Here is a 23739-nt window from a genome sequence, read left to right as displayed (position 1 = left end):
ACCTACTTGCACCCTATGAGATCAAATTAAAGGTTTTGGAGCCTACAGGGAGACAATAACTTTTGTTTTTCTTTGTTGCTTTTACATTGCCTGACAGTTTAAGTCTTTATTTCAGGGGCCAGGATGAAAGAAGAAGCTTCTGCATGGGTTATTTGCACTACAAGGTCCACTGTGCACCACCGCCATGAGACCAAAGGGGTGTTTTCCACCAGATCAATTCAAGTTTAATATGAATAATTCACAACAAAACTTCAGCAGTCAGGCTGTGAGCCACCACGTCCTAACACACATATTTAAACTCTCCACACCTCAGCAGCGCTGCCAGCCACCTTCCAGGCTTTTCACACACAGAAGGATGCTCCTGCTCATCACGTCTGCAGGATCAAGCCCTCGGCCCTATTTGATGTTTGAACTTCCATGAAAACCACTTGCTCCTCCTCTGGCATGGCTTCGACAGTCACCCCAAGCCACCATGCAAGATGCCATGCCACCAACACCTCACAACAGAGACCCTCAGGGCTCTTCAGGCCAGACTCGCACTCACCTGCTCGTGGTACTCGATGCCCATGCTCAGTGTGTTGATGAGGATGGCTATCATAATCCCTCGGTTGAAATACTTGCTTTCCACGATCCTCTTCAGCTTGCTGCCGAAAGCCTTCCACAGGCGGGTGACCTTATTCCTCTCCTTGGGTTTTTTCTTCTTCTTCCTCCTCCTACCCCGCTGCTGCTGGAGCTGATCTCTGTGGTCGCCATGCCGCAGGTCCTGGGTGAACTCGTAGACGCCATTGCTGTCAGAGTCACAGCTGTCGGACTCGCTGAAGGCGAACTCAGGGTCTTCCAGGAGGCTGGCGCAGAAGGGACAGTCCTGCAGCTCACAGGTCAGCGTCCCGCCCGGCGGGCTGGGCAGCGGGCAGGCTGCGCTCAGCCCTGACAGCCGGCTGGGCGTCCGCCGCAGACCTGCAAGGGGAGACAGATGCCATCAGCCCCCTCACACCCTCAACATGGCAGACAGCCCTGTGTCCCCGCTTGGGCGGTGCAAGGCCTGTCCGGGGCAGAGCAGCTTCTGCCGCATCCTCAAATAAATGTGATACCCTAGAACAGCCTTCCAGCCATCCATCTTACCAAGTGCCTCTTGCTTTGTGTCATTTTTCCCTCTGTTCCCCTCTCCCCAAGCCCTGACACCCACCCGCTAGCCCCCTCCATGGATGTGGGACCTCTCTTCACAGAGCGTGGCAACCATTTTGTGTTCTGCTGCTGGGGGAAGACTGACTGGCACACCTCTCACCTTCAATTATTTTTGATTATATCTGACCAGGCTAACATCATTAGTGGTGATCTGAGCACTATCAAGCTGTTACACCCAATTTAGATAGCCCCTCCATTTAGCTAATAATGAAGAGGGAGAGGGAGAAATGGACCAAAGGTGGCTACAGACCACAGATCAGAGCTTGGAGAGTCACGTAGTCCCTTCAGTCTCCTTCATCCCTCCTTCAGCCTTTAATAAAGCTCAGGTGAATTCTTTGCTTGAGGCACAGGACTGAGTGTTCAGGGGGGTTTAAAATCGAACACATTGCCACATGTTTTGGGCTGACTGCCCTCACAGAGCCGGGGCACGGAGATGATATGGACAAGTGTAACAAGAATGATTTGGGTAGAGCAGGAAGCAGATTTTATTTCCTCATATTTAGGAACCAAATTCCTAGTTTCCTCATATTAGGAACCAGATATTAATGTCATGAAAAATACCCCAACATGAATGCCATTCAAACATCAGTGAAAACTTTCCTTGAGATTCATGGAAAGAAGGTGAGGGGACAGTTTTCCCCTGTAACATGTCCCTGTCTGGAGGTTGGATGGGGACACCTGGATCTGTTTTGGGGAGACCAAGCAAAAGGCAGTGGATGCTCCTGGCTTTGGGCCCAGGAACTTGGAGCTCACCCAGCAGTAACACTGCTGATTTCAGCCACTCCTGGCTGACACTTGAGGACGTCTTTAAAAAGAAGGCAGCACCAAACAAAATAAAAGCACCCCATTAACTGGAAAACTGGGTTGTAACAAGAGTCAAAATATATTTTACTTGCCTGAACGTCACTCAGATATCACTGGCCTTCAAAACAGCTTTGCAAGAGAGGATGGTCCTTCTCCTGGTCATTACATCAAAGACACCAGGAGGATCAGAAATATTTGCCCTCTAATAGTAGCACGGGTGCAGCACTGCACATTAGCACGGTGTTTCTGCTCAGGACCAATCTGATGAGGAAAGACTACAGCATGGCCACAGTAGTGTGGATAGCAGAGGTAGTGGGCTTGCCAGACATCTTTTAATGCTATCAAAGTGTTAAAAATTATATGAAAAACACTGGCGCCGCAGATGTCTTCGAAATACCAGAGTCTCCTTGGCTGCCTGCTAAAATAACCTCACAGCATTGCAGGGCACAAGAACACGGAGGAACAGGCTGTACTTTATGCTGTTCAATTCCACAACAAAAGAAGGGATGAGAATACTCTCTCCCACAATTGCATCTTTCCCAGCAGACACCAACCTTGTTTCCAGCTGGGCCTGTGAGTGCTCTGGCTGCTAATGCCTCCTTAATGCTCTCAATTATCACTTGTGTGCTCTCCTTGCACAAGTTTTGCAATGAACAGATCCTGCTTGTTGACTTGTAAGAGTGGAGAGAGAATTACATGGAACAACTGTTTGCCCAAAGAGGCTGAGGCCAGGGGGGGTTTGGGTGAGCTTGTGAGCCCACCTCACCTTCCCCATTGAGCACAGGGTAGGGACTTAACATGGCTCCTTTGCTAAGTTTAGGCTGGGATGGAGAAACTTGAGTTGGGAGCTGTGCCTCACAGAGCTAAACCCTGAGGAGCTAGCTTATTTGGCACTTAGAGATGCTCCTGAAGCCTGGAAGACACATCCATCATCTGGGCTGTACAAAGATGGTTGCAGTGTAGAAGTAAATCCAACTCAGCTCTGTTTGTGTGGCAGGAGGGGCTGCACAGGAGTGGGAAGGAGGGCCTGGAAAGAGCCAGGGCCATGAAGGGGAAGAGCTGGGCACTGACACGTTGTGTGACGAGGTCTCCAGATGGACCTGGCTGACTTGCTTCCCCCTTCCCAGCCCTTGTGCTCCTCAGGGTGCCAGATAAGCTGCTGCTCACCAGCCAAGAGCTGTGGCATCCACCCCTTCCCCTAGATATGACCACACTTCTGAAAAAGACAAAACAGTTTCAGGAGATTTGTTTAAAGCATTTTGGCATCCTCTGTGCTGAAATGCCTCTGTAAAAAGAGGATACCATCATTGCATTATTAAAAGCTATTCCATCTAACCTCCAGCTTTCAAAGAACCACCACAGGCTACGTGAAAATCTCTTAAGTCATTGAAGTGGCCCTGGGATGTCACAGTTGGGACCAAGACCTAGGGCTTTCTTCTGAAGAGGACTCCAGCAGCAGATCCCCTTGCAAGCACGAAGAACCAAACCTCAGGCTTGAGCACTGCCTTCCAAGCAATGACTCTTCTGCTCTTCCTTGTTTTCCCAGTTCCAAACTTCTGCAGAACTTGAGCTTTTCTCTCAAGGTAAATACACATTCTCGTAATAACCTTCATTAACTCGCAGAGTTAAAGATGAACCAGTGATTCATATAAAGCCCTTGCTTAACAACGGAAGAACGTTGCAACTAACCTTGCCCCCTTCTGCCCTCCCGCTAAGCTCCCAAGTGTACAGAAATGTCTGCCGAAGGCAATTTCTGTAAACAATCCACTTTATCCTTTTGTATGGTCACTTAAAAAAATAAATAAATAAATATATGAACAAAGACAAGCCACCCAACCTATTTGGCAAGCAACCTTTACTGTGACCCCCTCCAAGCTAGGCTTGGTATTTTTTCAGCACATACATCACTAGGGTAAATATTTGTGTCCATGCACACACAGATAAACAGTTTTGGAAAACACAGGCATTGAAAAAAACAGATGATGAGTTTGGCTTAAAGAGATTTAAAAAAAAAAATAGGAGCTAGATATTTTTGACTTTTTACTGTTTGAGGGCTTAAGACTCTGTTTTTCAGCCTTTAGCTCCAGCCATGAGGACTGGAACCATTTTGCAAAATAGAAACTTGTGTGTTGCATGTAATCCAGCAGCGGATGATTTATATGTGAAGGGAGATAAAACTACACTAGCTAGTGGTGCTGCTGTGGCTGCAGTCTGTACAGACAGGGGTGGGACAGATGTATAAAGGAATCTCCAAGATGGTCCTCATTCATTCAGATCTCCAGAGCTCCAAATCTGCAGTAACGCTCAGTCCTACATTTCTTCTGCACATGGGGAAAGACGAAAGGGAAAGCCTGAGACCTGCAGCTCTGCAACACTCTTGCCCTCACATACATCTGCTGAGGACTAACACAGAGCAAGACTCTGCAGAGCCATGGGCCTTTCTCCAAACCTTCTCCTCCTTCTTGACAAAAGGAAATTCAGAGGCTCAGGGGTCCGTCAGAGCAGACCCAGGGTTTTCTAGAAATGTCTGGTCCGAGTTCTTTCAGTGCCTCCTTGCTTTAAACTTCTTATGTTTCCTACACCTTATGCTTCTCTATCAGTTTCCACCCATTCTTCCCTTTCAAGGTACCATCTCCCAGCAGCTGGGGCTTCTCTGCTGCAGCTGGCAGGTTTCTCATTCACCAGAAATGTAATTCCAGGGGCTGCAAAGATCTGTTCTTGGGTGGGAACAGAGGGAGAACCTCCAGGACTCATTACTAAGCATACGAGAGAAGCTCAAACACATGCTTTGTAACCATGGGAAAGATGCCTCCAGCAGTGGCCTGAAGGCACTGCCTGGACCATCCTTTGTGCTGCTTCACCCAGTGACTGCAAATATAAGGGTATAAGGAGCGGAACTCCCAGTCCCTCAACCCATCCTACTTCTGGCTTCAGTACTCAGTTCAAACAGCATTCACAAAACAGTCTCCATCTTCAGCACCCTACGTGGCTATCATTCACCTTAATTCTTGAGCGATTTGCCCTTTGCCCAGTTTTCCTATGCAAAAAAAAATCAGCTTATTCGTCCTTACCGTGCTCTCCTACCAGTTGCTGCAGCTTCCCATAAGAATCCGTGCCCAGATTTACAGGGCTATTAACCACGGACAACGATGTATTGCCATTCTTCTTTCCTTTGGGAACTGGAACAGAACTGGCTTTGCTGGTTGGAGAAGGCAGGATGGTAGGATAGTTCATGTTGCCATGGTTGGAGAGTCCAGCAGTCAGTTTAATGCTTGCAGGGGGATTGGAAGACTTACAGTTCACTTGTGGTCCTTCAACATGACAGTCTGCATGGTAAATGCTGTGCACAGACTCCGAATCTGGAGGAGGAGCAGGGCTCTGCAAGTTGGGTGATGGAGAAGGAAGCATCAGTTGGCTTCCAGGTTTCATGACCTTGAGTTCCAGGTCACAGATTTCAGGGTTGGAGCGTGGCCCCCGAGGGCTCCCATTGCTGATGTGGTAATGGTGGTGGTGATGGTGATGGTGGTGGTGGATGAGGTGGTGTATGGAGGTGATGCGCTTTTTGCCTCGGTGGCCTTGCCCATTTGTGGTGCTGTTTGGGTTAACTTTTTTCCGGCGCTTACTCTGCCAGTTATTGTACAGGCGAATTGTCCGCCGTTTCACCTTTCTGAAGATGTGGCAGATGTACTTGAGCAGCTCCTCATAGCAGCTACCTGGCTCTGAGAAGCTGGCAATTGTGCTGTCGTTGGAGAGATAACGGGCCCGCTGCTCCTGCATTAGCTGGTTCTCCCGCTGCTTTGTTTCAGAAAACTGTGTTGCTATCACAACCAGGCACAAGTTAATCATGAAGAAGGAACCAACCTGGAGAAAACACAGGGAAAGGAATTAGCAAGGAGTTTACAAAACAAGACATGCTCTTCACCACCACATGCTGTCTGGACTTGAAGTGTGGTTCTTAGAAATCCTGAGATTTCCAAACATGCCCAATCTCAGAGTCTGCTCAACAAATGTTATGTCAACATGTGCCTGAGCTGCTAAATTTGCTCCTAAGCCATGTTAAATTACTTTGGCAATGGCAAAGCAAGCTGTTAACAATAGCCTTCACCACTTCCCTCCTCTCAACAGTGATGACATTTGCTATTAACGCAGGGTGCATGAAACACAACCAAGCAGTTACCACCACAAAACAGATCACTGGGAAAGACCTGGCCAACCTGCAAGGAAAGATGGTCTGAAGTCCAATTTGTGCTGTACTGAAGCTGCCTCTTCTCTTCCTCTGTCACTTCACATCCTTGCATAGAGCACCCTTATTTTGAGGAGGACTGTCAGGGTCCATGCATCTGTGACCTTATACTCTTGTCTCTCTTTGACACAGAGAAATGCATCTCCAGGAGATTCAGTGCTCCTAGAAGGCCTGATTTATTGTCTGGTTGAGTTGATGTGTTCTTTGGCGATACCAGGTTTTCAAAATGAAGTCCCAAGGACAAGAATGTGAAGTGACCTAAGGCTACATCCTTCCCTCAGCTGTTGAGTCCACGAACTGGTTTTTCACCAGTTGGGTTTCTAAATCAGCCAAAGGAAAATGTCAAAGACTCCCAGGAGAGAATCAGTGCCCTTAGGCGTGAAAGGGACTGACGTCAAGAAAGTGCCACTGTCTACACGGCCAAACCTCTGTGCTGTGCTCAGTAGGAAACGTATGGATTCAATCTGGACCATTGTCTGGTGAAGCCTCAGGGGAAGTCATTGGGAGATGGTTTGCAGCACTATTCTCCAGTTTGTACTATCAGCCTGGATACTGTTTGAGAAGCAGCAAGGGTGCCATTCCCAGCTCCAAGTGACTTGGAGATTAGTCACCTTCTGGCTTTTCTGCAAGGATCCATATGTAGACAAGTGCTTCAAAAGCACGGAGCGTAGATCTCTACTATGCACAGCCCATTGCTAAAGGCTCAAAAATTACTGGCTCCAGAATGCTACCCATTACTGGGAAACTTTCACACCGCTTTGATCCATGCCTTTCCTGCTGGTGGTGGGAGCTGTGGTGGTTTGACTTCCCAAGGCCTTCAAAACCACATTGACGAGGTTGGGGTTATATATAAAGAATATCCAGCCACAAAAGCACTTCAAAGTGCCCCCGTCCCATGTCCTGCCTGACATCTACATGGTACTTTTCCCTCTGCTCTCCTCCCAACTTAAATCCTTAACTTTTCCACAGATATAGACCCCTGGAGAAGGTTGTGCCCATTGTTAAAAAAAGAACTTTGCTAACAAGGAATGGCAGCTTTTGAAGGCAACCTCCAGCATCTCCAGTGAGTAATACTTTGTTTTCAGGAATGACAGCACCATAAGACCTCAGAAAAGTGCACTGCTATTATTACTGTTATTTAAAGGGCTCAGGTGAAGTTCAACAGTTTGAGGGCCCTTCAGTGAAATGAGGTGTCTTCTGGCACATTGAGGAGGCTAAAGGAAGAAAAACCACAGCCTCTCTGCTTTTCATTCTGATTAGCAGTTGCTTGGCCAGGGCACAACAGTCAGGACACATCAAGGTGACAGGACCAAGACTGGGAGAGTAAGAGGGAGGGAAGACCATATGGCTTGACAAGCTGTGACTATGCATCACATGTGACACTAAAAAGGACTGTTGTAGCCAATAACCTGTCCCCACAGCACTAATCACAACCTGCATGATTATGTTTTATGACAGGAGGAAGGTCTCCCACTTTGAATCCTACCTGGCTCTTCTCTGTGAAAAGCCCAGGGAACAAATTTACCCCACAAAGACAAGGAATGGGAGCATCTCACAGTTCATACTTACTATTATAAGCAATATAAAATATATAAAATTGTAAAAAGAATGTGCATCCATCACATAATACATGATGTCAACCCATCCTTCCAGGGTTATAACCTACAGGAAGACAGAGAAAGAAAGTGTAAGAACAAAAGTCAACCAAAAAGTTACTAAACATCAATCTTCTGCTAGTGCCTGGTACTCATCACTCCACAGCATCGCTCAGGATCCATCCAGACCTGCTGCACTTCTTTTCCCAGTTGGCTTAGGAGAGCAGCAATGTGTGACCAAAGGACTGGCCTGAAGTTTCTACAGGAATTGGGTACGATTAAAATGATAAAACATTACAATAAAACATCTGAAACACTGGTTCTGAGCCAGTGCCAAAAAATTCCAAGGAAGGAATATCAACAAAGCAAAAGCTTCTCTGCACAGAGATCTGGGTTTTTACCTTTGGCTCCTGGTTTTGTAATGCTACCCATAAAATTCCTAAGTTTTTAAGCCTGTTTACTTTCTGTAAAACCAATTTCTTTACCATTCCTACTGCCTCACCATTACAACCGCATCACCAATATCATAGTGGGAAAGCATCTGAATGGAAGAGAGTTACTTTAATTAAATGTAGAATTGATTTCATACTCGTTTTCTCAGTCTTCCTTCCACTAAAAAAAGAAGCTGAAGGATTTAATTAACACCACACAGGCTGTGTGCAAAGCAAAGCAAATTCCACCATGTAATTTATACTTTTTATTTAGGTAAAACACACCAAACTTCTAGTGCTATCTTGCTACTAGTCCTAGAGCTGGAATTCCAGCACAATTTCCATCAAAATCAAAGCTCCTGTCTGAATTTACTTGCACTGATGTCCCCTATTTGCTACGCCTAATGTGAGCCTTAGTGGTCCCTAGCAGAAACCTAGAATTGCTGCTTGTCTCCAATTCCAGCAGCATCATTCCTGATTTAAACCATGTTTGCAGTGAATTTGTTTGCTGTGAACAAGGAAAGGATCAAGCCTTATTGCTGCAGAGGACTTTCTGTATGGCGTGTACAGAGAAGCTGATCCATAAAGCAATCACTGTTGAGGCAGTAAATAAACCAATGTTCTTGTCACACCTGGAGCATCAGGGCAAAACACTTGCAGGGAAGTCAGGTATGATTCCTTATCACTTTTCTCCTATTTTATTTTACTTAAGAAACTGGGAAGAGACTTCTAGATATAGATCTTTGGTACAAGACCACATCTGCAAGGGGTAGGGCATTGCTGTACACACAATCATCAATACTCACAGTTTCCCTGAGACTGTCAGGAACACCTTGAGTCAGCTCATGGGTACTGGCAGAGAAACACTACCCACTCGTGATTCCTCTCACCCTAAAGTCAAATGTGGTAATGTCTTACCAGCAAGTTTTCAAACCCAATTCCCATGTTGAAACACGTGTAACTTAACCACCCACCATACAGCTGAGTGAGAAGAAGCCAACGAATACAGCTCCATGCTAAAACCAATAAACATGATCTGCCTAGGAGGAGGTGAAAATTGTCTCTGCAGCTGTTTTACTCTGTCAGAATTGCTAAAAATTTTAAGCAATCAGGTCTGATGACATTCTGGCTGCGTATACACCCACCTCTCCTGTTCTTCATTACAGCTATTAGATATTCTTTCCTATCACCTCCTCGCTGCTAGTGAGTGATGTACAGGTATCAGAGAGCAATGTGATGCTTCCAGTGGGTTTAACAAAACCAAAAAGAATGCTTAAGGTCAACGTGAAGCCCAGAGATCAAGCTGTGGTAGAAAGTTTTCAGCAACAGACACAATTTTTTGTGTGGATGCCAGTGCTGTTATTCACCCTGGAGTCTGAGAAAGGGTTAAGCTGTCTGGGCAGACACAGGCAGTAATCAGTCTGTTCAGCAGCGTGAAAAGGACAAGCAATCAAACTCAAACTGCCCTTTTCTGCCTTTCCTTTAACACCCTTGAAGCATTTATAGAGAGCAAAGTTCTTTTTGGCCTCATTCCTTGCCTATGTGGGTTGTGCACAGCAGCCGATCATCTCCTGCACTCGATGTCTGTGTAGGTTCACGAGGCAACTGGAGGGATCAAGTCGGGAGGTGACTCAAAGCTAAACCAAATCACTGCCAACTACCTAAGAAACAGTCTCCTTTGTGCTGTTCAAAGTCCTCTCCCTTCCTTCCCCTCTATTTGGATGGGCATTTCAGAGTCAGGATGCCACAGCTGGCACAGCAGCTGCTCCATCCATTTACACTTGGGGATGAAAAATGAGCCCAGGGACTCCAAATATATTGGACACACCTCTTCACTGAGTTTGCATTTAGCTGGCAAACCTCAAAATGAATGTATTAAAATGATTAAACACAAAATCTTCCCTACAAAAGGAGTTACCTGAGGGCTGCTGTTGGGTTTCTGTAGGCGCTGCCAGCTCTCCACCTGGGAAACAGCTGCCGAGACAAGAGTGAGGGCCAACCAACATTTATAGAGGTATTTTTTCTTGCATGCTAGACAGCATTTTCAGCAAGAATCAATCAACACACCACATTTCTCCTCTGGAGGGCTGAAAATGCTCATCCGGCTCTCAGAATATTTAAGATGTAATTAGAATTTACATTATTTACTACTCACTTGTAAACCAAAGGGATATAAGAGGGATAAACAGACTGCTGGGCTTTTGTTTTCCTGTTTGACATCTTTGTGGATTCATTCTTCGACTCATCACCCAGTATAAATGCAGTAGTACCTAGGGGAAGGATTCCTGAGCTGCCAGGGATTAGAGAGTACTAGCAATGCTGTAAAACAGCGTGCTCACAGACATCTGTCTTTTTAATCCAATAGCTCTGGAGAAATTCAGGACAACACACATGCAGAGCCACCTGTCTGGACTGAAACAGCATCTATGATTTTTATAGCCCAGTTCTTGCCATGCTGTGGACTTCTTTCCCGCTGTCCTTTAAAGTGCTCTGAATGGCTTTACAAGCACATTTTTACCTACTCCAAGTTCTCACTGCATATCCCCAGCAAGGCCTTGGTGTAAATGGGAACCAGATCATTTGAATTTGCCAACAGCTGGTCTATACACCATGAACTTAACTCTCTAACTATTTTTGGAACCACGTCAAAGGCATCTGCACTGGTCCAAGGTTCACTGCTGCAACGCACAGTTTGATCCCACACACGTATTCTCAGACCAGATGAACTCAGAGGGAAAGCCAGCAACTCCTACCATGCTCCCAAGAACATGGATATATTTTTTTCAGCATCGCTTTGCCTACTTTTCCTCCCCTGGGGCACCCTGAATGCAGTATCACCTACTTCACTAAGCAGAAATGACTTCCTCCTCTCTTTACTTTCCAGTTTGATTAATCCAGTTGACTGCAGCTCCAGCATTTGGCCCTCCAAGCCCTTTGTAGATGTCTTCCAAGGACCTGGAGCACCTTTCTTGTGCTTTCCAATCTCAGCAATCCATTCTCAGTAATTAAATTCTGTTCAAGCCATGGTTGTTCACAGACAGACATATTAAACAGTGTCGCCAAATGTACCAGTTCAAAGCTTCCAATAAATGCAACATACAATTATTTATCAACAGAGATAAGACAGCAAGAAACATGTTTCCTAATTCTGCTCTGATGAAAAAGATGTGCAAGGTACATGGCACACTAAAATTGGCAGCTGCAGGGAAATAGCTGAAAGATGCAATTAAGATGATTGGCAAAGTTGTCCTGGAGGGTGCTGCCAACTGTAATCACATGCTGCAGACCCAGTGGGAAAGGAGATGCTGGCCCCTTAGCATGGGGAAATGACTTTTGCCTTCAAAGGACAGAGAGCAGAACTGTCCTCTAACCCATCAGAAATCCTGTATGATGCTCAGTCTGATTCTCCTTGTCTGCTTTACCTTGTACACATTGTGGGCAGGGATGGGATCATCATTTGTCTCTCATTAATACTTATGAGGTTGAGTACTAAAGCCCTGAGTCTTGTGTCTGATCCTCTCTCCCATCACTGCGGGGATTTAACGGAAAGCTCACTCAGGTGAACGTAAAGACAGATTTTGACTTCCTTGGACACCAGTCATGCAGCCACCAGTCAGGCACTCCCTGATCCCCATACTAATATGAGCAGGATGAGAGTGGACAATCAGATTTTTATTTATTTTTGTCTTCTATTCTGTGATTCTGATCATTCTGATCCTCCTGGTTTGCTCATGCCACAGTAATTTCATCAGTTGTAACAAAGATGCTTGTCTGATTTACGGTAGCATAATTGGGGACAGAATCAGGTCTTCTAGTCAAGCTAATCAGAATCAATCTAAAACTCCAGAGTGAAAATCACAAGGGAGATGTAGATTAAAAATGCTGGCAATTAACTCAGGTCTCCTCACTGTTCCCAGGAAGACAAGAGGTTTACTTTGTTTATTCTGGGGTCACTTCAAAGGTCTCTGCAGAACAATTTCTTTTATTATGTCAGAAAGTTTTTATCAGAAGAAACCTTGTCTCTGAGTTCTGCCAAAATTTTTGCAAGTTCTTGGTTATAACAGATTCAAGAGCAGTTTATTTTTTGCTTTAGTGTCAGTTAAGAAAAAGAAAAAAAAAAGGCTCATCCAAGGGGAAAAATCCAACCCACAAACTCCAACACAAACTACTTCAATCAGTAAAGTCAAACACTGGATTACTTTCTGTGTATTGGAAAGCACTAATGGCTAGTGGCAGATGGACTGCTGTAGATCAGCCTTGAGGTGCCACTAATCAATGGAGGAAGGTTTGGAAAATTACTGTGAAATGAAGGTGAAAGGATTGTAAGAACTGAATGCACAGAATACAAAACTCCAACCTATGCCTGACCTTTCTCCTGGCAAGATCTAACTTCTCTGATTACTTCAAGAGATTTCATTTGTAGAGACAACTTCCCTAAGCATAGGAACCAAAATCAGCATCTCACACTTTGATCAAAACCCCTAAAAACCAGAGCTCTGGCAAACAGAAATTTCCTTGGTGGTTGATTTCAGAATTACAGGTGGCTGGTTGAAGCAGATGACCACACAGAGATACAGAGAAACCCAAGTGTTTCCAAATCATTTGAAGTGTTCATCTTAATTGATAATTATAATTCACACTCGGCCCCTTTTTATTTGGCCTAAATTGGGTCCTTTGAGGACAAGATGGGCATTATCTGCATCAAAATCAATTTTGCTGAACCAAACAGCAACTCTGAAGACTTACTTTTTATCTCATCATTTCCCTGGCCCTGTTGCAAGGGTTTGTTTTATTTATTTCTTATTTTTATAAAGCTCATCAAGACAAAATCCAATGATATCATAAATTGCAAGAGCTATTCATTACTATGATGGTCTCGGTAAGTTTTACAAGGTCTTCAGTATTCATTTCTGAAAGACTCTTATCTCTGTATTCTGCCCTCTCGGGCACATCAATTTGGTTAGCAAGCACTGACCAGTGAATAATGGAGTCTTCCTTTTCCATATGCAGAGTCCTTGGCAGCGAATCAAATCACTATTTTTGAAGCCAGCTTGACAATTTTAATTGTTTTGTCATGACACATGTTCTTAAGTAACCTCAGTGGTCAGAAAAACAGGTTTTATTATATTCTGAGGAATGTTCTTTGAATAGATGCTTTTCCTTTCACTTTGAGGGTTTGCTTACTTTTCAAAAGCAATTTTTGACATGACTTTATAAATTCAGAGTCTTGCAAAGCATGTATCTGCTCTGCAAAGTGGTCCTGCACTGATGAAATAAAGGAAACTGTGCAACCTTGGATCTGTTTTTTATTTGTGACCTCTCAAATTTATTCCACATAAACGTGACCTCTGGTCAGCATTACCAGTTCACAGTGGATCTCAAGGAGCGCAGCCAGCGTGCAATGAAGTTGGACATACCCCTGATGCCGTTATTGGTGGCCCAGAACCTCAGGAAAGTGAAGTTACAGGCTTAAAAATGGCATAAACACTCAACAACTTTTGCTACAAAAGGCAGGTTAGTCACTGTCTCTCCATTTCACACTAAATAATGCAAGATCTTCATCTGATAGCAAAAACATCACTGATTTCAGATGACTGCTGCTTATAACAAATCACATCTCAGTCCATATTCATGAGGTTTGATTTACTGCGATAATTATCCTCTGTCTTCATTGTTTGTGTAAAGTATCTCATGCACAGGGAATGTATTTAACTGTTTAGCTGCAGCAATAATGAGTCCATTATCATAGAGAGCACCATAAATCAGAGTTCCATAGCAGAGCAAAGCTGAAAGATGAAGAGTCTGCAGCGAGAAGGGAACTGAAGCCAGACTGAGATCCTTGCTTACAGATGAGTCTACCACATAGCAATTACATGAGTGACAGCACTTCTCCAGACACCACTGTCTGGAACACAGCAGCAGTTGGGGGGAACTGACCCAAATGCAAAAAAACAAGGATTTTTGTTAATTGTATCGTTAAACCCTCTTTCAAATTATGTTAGAGACTACTGGGGACAAAAGGTGTGCAGCTTCAAGCACGACTAGTCCGCTGTGCAGGACTATGACACAAAACACATCTCAGGTGTCCAAATGTTACCCATTCACACTAATCAGAGTGAAGGGCATGTCTTGTTCTCCTGGATGGATGTGCCAGCTCAATACAGTATGGAGATCGTTGTGTGGGAACATCAGGGTAAAGGAGCTGAACCTTTGGTTTAGCAGACAAGTCTCCCCTAGGCTATGCAACAACTCCCAGTGCAAGGTGCAATAGCAGTGACTGATCATGGAGCAGGTTTGGGGCAACCAAACCAAAGTAAGATTTCTCTGTAAGAATTGTTGATACACTTCAAGACCAGTGGCTTTTTCTATCATGTAACTGGACTCCAGATTAGGTCATGGCTTGCTGAAGGCACCCTTCTTTCTGCTCTCAATAAAAGAATATGATTGAGGTAGGATGAAACCCTTCCACAGCTACAGAGTTTGTAGCAAGTTTCTGTGCCACCCTGGGTCCCTCTAATATCTCCCATAGGTTAGTGGGTCCAGACCTGCAATCAGGGTGGCACCTCTAACTTGTGCTATATGAAACAATCCCTTCTAGCCTCCAAAATGAAGGAGATTTTTCAAAAGCAACTAATTCTCTTGGAAGCACAGTCTGAGATGCTTTAAAGGGGCTGGATATTTTTAGATTGGGTGTTCAGCATGAAAGCTCTTCAAATGCAGAAAATGATGTTTATTTGGCTGACCAAATGAAAAAAAGCAACACCAACAAAACTCAAACCCCATCATTTAGAGTGAAATATTTTTGGTGATCCAAGACAAATTCAAATCTAGTGACAAAACATCATCTTGAAGCAGTGGAAATGAAAAGCTTAGAACTCTTTTCTCTTTTTCCTCCCCAGCCAAAACTTCTTGCCAAATTCAGCACAGATAAGCATTGCTGACACGTGACATCAGTTTAAAGAATGAATCATTTGACAAAATGTCTTTTTGGCCAAAAAAATATATACTCAATGAACTCTGAAAACATGGGCACCCAGTGTGACAGCTGCTTCTGAAAAACATGGCCCACAAAACTACACGTTGCACCCACAAATACATTTGGAGTCAGAAGCCTCAGGCTCTTTCACTTCCTCCTGCTTCAGCATGCCTTTTGGCTGTTCCCCAAAATATTTAAGACTACTGAAAGTGGGAGAACAGAGGTTGCAGCAGACGGGCAAGTGTATTAATAACATCTTGTGTACAACACTCTTGAAACACTGGGGTAACCATTCCTGAGCTGTCATTTTGTAAGGAACTTGGTTGAGGTAACCTAAGGTCCCAGCAACAAAGCAAGAGAAAGAGGCCCCGGAAAGGTCCTTGTTAATATCCAAGTGACCGCCCAGCTAAGAGGAAGATGTGCAAGTAGGAACCAAAGGGAAGGACCCTGCCAATTCTGTCCTGCCAGCAGGTTCCAGGATGAAGGTTTGTGCTTACTCTAGGGGAAAGCAATGTTAGAGCTTCAGGTCTTGTCTCCTGAAACAATATCTTTTCTTGATTGAGTGACAGAATAGATGAGAAGGGGCTTCAAGCTCATTCTTGTGTTTGGCCACAGCAGAAGCACACTGAATTGCATGTTGTTTTTCCTTTAATTCGAATGGAAGAGATGGTTCCCATTACAGATATAGCTGAAAGATTTCCAGGCAAGGGAGAAATCCTCAGGGAAAGATCTCAATCATGATGTACAGAGGCTGAAACAATGTGAAGTGGGTAACGGCTGCGCAACAGATCAGGGCACCAAACAATGGAGAAATGAGATAAATGAACTTTTCTCTTTCCAAACCTGAAATCTCCCCCCAAGGTCTGTACCTTCTCAGCTGGCCCACCTACAGGCACAGCTCACAGGGCTGCAGATCTTGGCAGAAGCAGAGTCAGCAACACAGAGACAAAACAAACTCCTCATCAGCACATAGTGCAGGGTCAAAAAGAATAAATCCTTGATTGGATTGAGATCGCTTACACAAGCTCCCAGGGGCTTTTTTGACAAGCTAGAGCACAGAAGAGGTAACTTCACATCCAAACAAAAGGGTTATTTCAGCAGGTGGCCTGCAGCATACGGCTGTCACTGCCAGCTGTCGTACCTGCTCCGGCAGCCTGCCACCGTGTTAGGAGTAAAGTGTCTACAGAAGGACAAATGAAAGAAGTGGGTGGCATCAATTCTCTCACTTTCCCACCCCAAACTTGTTCTCTCTTCGGAGCTGCTCACCCACATCTTCATGGCTGTAACATACTCCTAGCTTTGGTGAGACCAGGTGCAATGAGAAATTCTCCATCTAAGCACAGCATCAAGATAACACCTTGAACTCTTGCTGCTGCTGACAGTTCCTTTAATACTGCTCTACTTCCAGACATCTTTCTTCAGAAGGTGATTCAGCTTTTCTTTTCTTGGGCATTCTTATCATGCCATGTGCCTGCTGGGCTGTCTTCAGCTCTCATGAACACAACCAGGTTTGTTTTTTTTTTTCCTGACAGCAGCAAGGGGGGTGCTGAATACAAAACAGTCTCCTCCGAGAATTCCCTCGCTAGAGCCTTCTGATGATGGGCCAGAGATGTGTTACTTGGATGACTTGATTAACTTGTTAACCGAGATGTCTTCTTAAGCAAAACCTCATAGAAGCAATATGCACTCAGAATAACATCAGCCAGAAACAAAATCATGAATCCGAGAGCTGCATCCAAGGACTAATTTCAAGAGGGTCTTTCATTAAGGAAGCCCCTTGGAAAACACAACTACTTCTGAAACACAACATGTGAAGAAGAGATCATAGAAAAGGCAACTCAGCCAACACCAGCTACCTGCCAGACAAATCTTCTCTCATTATTGGATGGACATTTCAGAAAATGCCCATATTTTTTTCCTGTACATTTGCTCTCAAAGTTCAGTCCTTCCAACTACACCCTGGAAGGAGGCACAGAGGTACAGCTTGTTCCCTTGCTCTCGCCTTGGTCCTGCCTAGCTGAAGTTATTGCTCCTTCAACTTAGCCTCACTAGTTTTTGCCAAAAGCATTGCCTCCCGAAATAAAGTGCTGTTAGAGGTCTTACTTTTCTGGAAGTCAGACAAGAAGTCATCCAAGCAATGGTTCTGTGGTTTGCAAAGTAGCTTAAATCACATTTTCTTCCCAAACTGTGTATCTTACCAGCCATCCAACCTCCTTTTCTTTTAATAGGGTTTGTGCATTCAGGCCTGGCCACACCAAGCCTGATGGTTAGGGAGGTGGCAATGTTTTGGTTGCTCCACTGAGACTGTCAGTAATTCAAATTAAATTGGACTTTGGTTAGGTGGGTAATTAATCATTTGCAGTGTGACAACAATACCTGTAATTACTGCTCTTATTGTTGCGGCTAAAATTCATGTGCAATAAAGGGATCTTAATATCATGCCAAACCTCACAGTTAATTTAGGTTCCATCTCCTTTCATTTATTCTGTAATAGGCTAATTAGTTCACATAATTTGCCATTGAACATGCCTTTGTAACAAATATATACATGAATTAGCCTATTACACAACAAATGAGGGGAATCAAAACATGAATCACTTGCAGGATTACATAAGGAATTATTACCCTTTCAAACACCCATGGACGGAGCCATCATCTATATTGCTTTAAGATTTTATTATCTGCACTAGGTTGGTTCTCATGTCCAATGCCTCTGACTTACTCTTCTGCTTGGAAGGTCAACAATGCATTTCACTGGTTTGCCCCGCTGCCGTGTGCCAGGTTCATGATCATTACCATGAAGTTAAATGTCTTTCAGCTTGGCTGTTTAAATCCAAATTCTGGCAGCTGAAAGAGCTTGGCCATACTGCTAGCCTCCTGCCTTGGTGCACCATTCCCAAGGACATTTTTGGAGTAGAGATCTTCAGATTTCAATGTCAAAGTCTGCTTTTGGTTTTGTTTTCTCTCATCCTGCACAGTATCAAACTACAGCCTTGGAAACTCTTGGGCATGACTTGCAGTCACTGCATTTGGAAGCTTCCTTCCAAATCTCACCTGTGGGGCTCATTTCACCAACATCCCTTCTGACAGCTCTTAAACCATGTTAGATTTCCAACTCATTTGGGATAAATCATGAGGGATGCTCTATCCAGCTGAGTACAAAGATTGCCATTATGCAAACTGGAGGCTTGCCAGACCTTGAGGTTCAGTCCACCCTTATAACTCTTGCAAACTACCATGTATTCATTATTCCTCAGAAGGGATCAGGACAATTGGAACCTGTCTCATCCAGAACACAGCAGAGTGCTTTCTGCCCAGTAATTCAATACCAATTCACAGGGAAGCTCCTGAGCTACTAAAACCATCAGTTCTACTTTCTGCACTACTTACTTTGAGGCCTCATCTAACTGCGGACCTGGCACTACCCAGCTTCAACTATTAAATGTAATGAGAGCACAACTCAATAGCTTTATTTGTTAAATGTTCTCTGCTTACAGCAATTGTTTTGATTTAGCATCCAGCCTCTTGCAGTAATGATTTACTCTTTCCATATCAAAGTTACACAAGCACCTTACTTCCAACAGCTGCTTCTTTACCTGGAGTTATATAGTTTTCAGCTTTTAAAAGAAAGTCCTTACTTTTAAAAGGAATAAAGATGTAAGAAGAGTTTTTGGCTGGAAATACTCTTTAGCATTTGGATGGCCTAAGCAGCACTAAAACCAATCATAAACCTCCTGGCAGCTGCCAAAATGATCTATGGATACAATATCCAACTTTGCCAGACACTCTGCTCTGCCCAAAGGAATCAGTTGAAATCTCTGCTGTGGCTGGTGTGTTCTCCCTGGCTTTAAACTGTACATTTTCAAGCTGAAGAATTGAAACACCAACATGAAATGAGAACTTGCAGCCTGCAAAAAGGCTCAGGAAGTGAAGAGGAAGCAGGACCCCTCGAGAAGCACCTGCTCATTTTCAATGCACTAGGACAGGCAGTCTGCAACCCATCATCCTCTGCCCTTTCTCTGGCAAGAACATTGCTGCCCCGTGGTGGGAGCCAGACGGGACCTCCTGGGTGCATCCATCAAGCTCTGTCAAAGAACTATGCAAGAGCAGAAAAAGGAGAATGCAAGTGCAGCCAGACACCTATTTACTATCCTCCCTCTGATTTCCCTCTTTCCTTTATGCAGCAATTGCAAAACCACTACAGCAGCTCCTCTCTTAACATACTAAATCCAGAAAAGAACCAAACCATTTTAAAAACATAACCTAGTAAAGACATGGGATCTGTCTGAACCTTTCTGGGTTTGCTTTTAAGCCTCTGACACCAGTGTGATTCAAGGTGTGCTACTATGACAGCATGAGAGCAAACAAGATGCTCAGAGCAAGCAATCGCCCCTTTACAGCTCCCAGATGAAAACAGAAAGTTATTAAGTTCATGTTGCAATATGAAACTAAGAAGGAAATTCATAAATGAAATTTAGAGCTCTGAATGAATAATTATTCATCATTAACAAAACTAAAAGGAGAATTCTTTTCTCTTTTAGGAACAGATGCCACTTATACTTCAGGAGGACTAAATAAAAGAGGGCATCTAGCCAAAAGCATAAAGAAATTTGTATTAAAACCAGAAAGTGCAAATTAAAAATGGAAAACAGTACATGGATCATTTAAAACAGGCTAGCCCTAAGAGACCATTACCTCTGGACTGTGTAGATGAGTTATGAACTGTTCCAGAGCTACAAATGCTTTGAAAATGCTTCAGTTGCTGGAGTGTTTTTGTCACCTGTAAAGGCTCCCCTAGTCTGAGCGAGAAGCACTTTGGTCTCTAGTGAAGAGCTGTATAGATGTGGATCCAGAGAGACTCAAATTCCACGAGTAATATCTCATCACTGGTATCCCAGTCAGAATGGACCAGTAAGATTATTTCTCCCTCCCTCCACTATACCATGCTAACCAGTATAACCCTGCAGTTCTAGAATCAAGCTCAAACCATGCCATCAAGCTAGTTCCTACATTTTAGGATGTTATTAATGCTTGCTTAAGGACCTGGACAACACTCTCCATTTCCTGATACTGCAGCAATAAAGACCCTAATGCTCAAAAATCCCTGGGATTTATCCAGGTCTGATTTACAGTGCTAGAACTTGCCATACTTTTGTCTGCCTCAAGAAGTATTTTCCCTTTCTTTTAAAATGCACTGAAAAAAATGTCTGTTCTCTCTAAATGTTCTCTTGCAAAATTTGGGCAGGTTATCATCCAATTCATTTACTCAATGTGTCTTTATTTGCAGTTTCATGCAGGTGCAAGCAAATTCCTTTCTCCTCTGATGCATCTATCAAAACCTTTCCAAGCAAAAATATGACAAAACAAAAAGAAACAGAAAAATCTTTAGGAGGATCCTACCTGAAAAATAGCTATCCAGGCATATCCAATATTATCAAAATTGATAGCTCCATTGTGTGGGTTCACATCCCCTGCCATGCATACGTTGTAATACTGGTTCCAGTTTATGCAGGCACTCCTGCTGCTGAAGTCAGGGTTGTACAAACTTGGGGTGTAGGAGTCCATGCTCAAAGTACACTCCACCTTGTACTCCTTCCTGTTTGGGATGTTGGAGCATTTCTGCATGCCGTTTTCACGATGCGATGAGCAGATGAATGGGTTCTCCTCAGCTTCGTCTGTCCGGTAGTACGGATGCAGGAAGGTAAGGTTGTATGTCCTGGAGAGGGGAAGAAAGAGAAGGATGAGAACAAATGATGCATCCCTTGTTTCATCAGCAGCAAAAGGTGCTGGTTCCTGTGCCTGGTTTGGGTGTGTTATTTCTCCTTTGCCCTTCAGCCCCATCAGAGTGGGGACAGCAAGCCACAGTTGAGATACCAGCCCTTACCATTGTCTACAAAGGTTTTTATTTACAGTATTATCCTGTAAGGCACCAGTGATCTTTCAGTTAAAGATCAGCATGAGCTCTCCCAAGCAAAGGGGACAGTTGAAAGGTGAGGGTCTAGAAAGAAAAACCCCAGTAGGTCACGTGCTTCCCAAAAAACTAGGGAACTTTTTGTTTCCATCTAAAAATTTTAAGATAGCTCTTCTGATGCTCAGAACGTCCTTCAGAACAGCTGATGGCAAAGCAGCTTTTCAATAAATTTGCCCCTCAGCACCTCTCTGGGATGGGTGAGCTGAACTTCAACGAGGAGAGATCCAGCCACAGGCCATCACAAATTCCTCTGTACTTACGTAAGAAAAGAAAGAGCCCACATTAATGGGAACTGTGTGCTGACTGCATATCTGATTTAACTGGCCTGGATAAAGTTTATGGCTCTGTTACAGTGAAGATAAGCAAGTGCTCTAATTGCAGCATGGCAGGGATGTGCCTTTTCCCAACCCGTGCTCTAAGGCAGATCAGCGAGCAACCAGAGTTCAGGACTTCTCATGCTGTTTGATTAACATTAGTAAGACCCACTGGCACTCACACTGCTGAAACTCTGCTCAAAATGAGAAGGTGGAAAGTCCTAGAGCTGACTTTATCTGCCATGTTCAGAGCTGCAGGGATCTAAGACGCTATAGAACCAGTCAGGAGATAAGGGAAAAGGCAACACCCAAATTACACGACCAAGTGAGATGTGGGTAGAAGATAAGCAGGTAATTCTTCAAGACAGGAGAGCTGTATTTTTATCTGTTTCTGAATGTACCTAAGTATTGAATAAATTTGGCTCTAATGAGTGCCAAACTGGTGCTACTCCATACAATTGCTTGAAATTGTTCCCCAAAACCCTTGAGTGAAGCAGGAGTCACTCAGTAACTGCACTTTAAAGTGACAGCAATTGCTACAGGATGGAGCTGAGGGGAAATTAGCCCTGAACAACATTCTTGGGGAATTTTGTTCTCCTCCATCAACGAACTACTTGAGATGGGTGTTGAGGGCTCATCCAGCTTCAAGGCTAGGCAAGAGTAGCACATCAGAGGAAGTGGGCATTGTTTGCTGGTGATTAAATGTATTGACCAGCTCTTCCTCTCCCCTTGCACAGTGCTCCCACACCTCTAGACAAAACTGAAATACCTTCCTCCCAGTTTCTACATTTTAGATTCAAGAGACAAGGAAGAAACTTGAAAAACTGTTTTTCCTCCAGGACTGTCTAAAAGCCTTCTCCTTCCCCTCCCACAGATTGGTTTCACTTGGAGGAAATTTCCATATAAAACAAGCTGAAGAAAAGGCTGAGCGCTACGCTAGCGCGGTGTTTGCTAGAAGATCAGACGTTACAACCAGCAGAGTTTGTCACACAGAGGGGGGTATTGTGAAGCTTGTGAAGGATTAAAACACACCGAGGCACAGGGACGTGTCTGGGAGTGCTACAGACTGTGGGCAAAGACAGCTGGAGAACTTGAGAGAAGAAACAGAGGGAGGAGGAGAAAGGACACCTGAGAAGCGACTTCTCCTTGCTCACCAGTGGCAGGCAGAGCCCTGGCAGCTCTGTTTTGGCTTTAGCAGGAAGGCTGAGAGGGCCTCAGTTCAGATGCAAAGGGGTCCTGCACCCCCAGATACATGTGGTGGAGACCCCACACACCTGGGACATCTCTGCTTAACAGCCACAGGCCTTGCCTGAGCCTGCTGACCCAGGGAGGTGCTGGGAGGGCTCTGCACCTCCATGAAATGTGATGTAGCCCAGGGCAGAGCCATCCCAGCCCCACCAACCTCAGGAAGGACATTTTCTTCTAAAACCTCCAGGTTTGATAGGCCATGGGTACAGGTCTGATTAGCAGACCTAGATTAGACCCCTCAATAGCAGGTGCTCGGTAGCTCTGAAGTCTTTCAAATGGGACATTGGAATCAGGGCTTTCCACATCCTGTGGTGGTGACAGGGGTCTAGGACATCCAGAGCCCAGACCAAGCCTGGACTACACTTACACTGCCTGATACAGCAAAGTAGCATGGCCACAGGACACTGGGGCATGACCGGCTTCCCTGGGGCTGACCTCACTCTTGAAATCAGGACTTTGTGAGTCACAGGCAAAGAGCTACTCTAAGTCCCTCAGACAATGGCAGAAGTCTCATTTGGTACCTTCTCATCAAAGCATCTGGACCTCCAACTCAGCCTCAACAGATCTCTGCAGTTCTCAAGTCCCCAGTGTGACAAGTCATGCAAACTCAAAACTTCATCTGGGGTCTGGGCAGCTCAAAGCCCAAATCTGGTGCTTGCAGCAGAGAAAGCCCCAGAGGCGAGTCTCAGACAGTGACCTGCAGCCCTGAAACTACACATTGAACATACCGCTCTGCAAGAACCTGGTGTGATCTCAGGAACATCATCCCCTGCTCTTTCTCATTTCCCTTCAAATGATGTAGGCACTGGAATGGGCTGCCTAGGGAGGTGGTGGAGTCCCCATCCCTGGAGGGATTTAAAAGATGGGTAGATGAGGTGCTCAGAGATCTGGTTTAGTAGTGGACAGGTACAGTTGGACTCGATCTCAAAGGTCTTTTCCAACCAAACAATTCTATGATTCTAACACTGACCA

At 44.6% G+C, this 23739-nt stretch overlaps 1 protein-coding gene across 1 annotated transcript in view; it reads right to left on the bottom strand.

The window, feature by feature from the left end:
* Positions 1-544: 544 nt before the first annotated feature.
* Positions 545-23739, bottom strand: part of LOC104531473 (voltage-dependent T-type calcium channel subunit alpha-1H-like) — a gene marked incomplete at both ends in the record, with an annotated part of 44724 nt that continues 21529 nt past the window's right edge. The window contains 4 exons of the mRNA XM_010176362.2: positions 545-957; positions 5061-5850; positions 7802-7894; positions 20635-20950. Coding sequence (XP_010174664.2) covers positions 545-957; positions 5061-5850; positions 7802-7894; positions 20635-20950 — 1612 coding nt within the window. The remainder of the gene's footprint in view (positions 958-5060; positions 5851-7801; positions 7895-20634; positions 20951-23739) is intronic.

The sequence above is a fragment of the Antrostomus carolinensis genome, unplaced genomic scaffold (assembly GCF_000700745.2).
Source record: "Antrostomus carolinensis isolate BGI_N321 unplaced genomic scaffold, ASM70074v2 scaffold22279, whole genome shotgun sequence".
NCBI lineage: Eukaryota > Metazoa > Chordata > Aves > Caprimulgiformes > Caprimulgidae > Antrostomus > Antrostomus carolinensis.
Note: the sequence above shows the minus strand (reverse complement) of the source record. Positions and strands in the feature narration are given on the sequence as shown.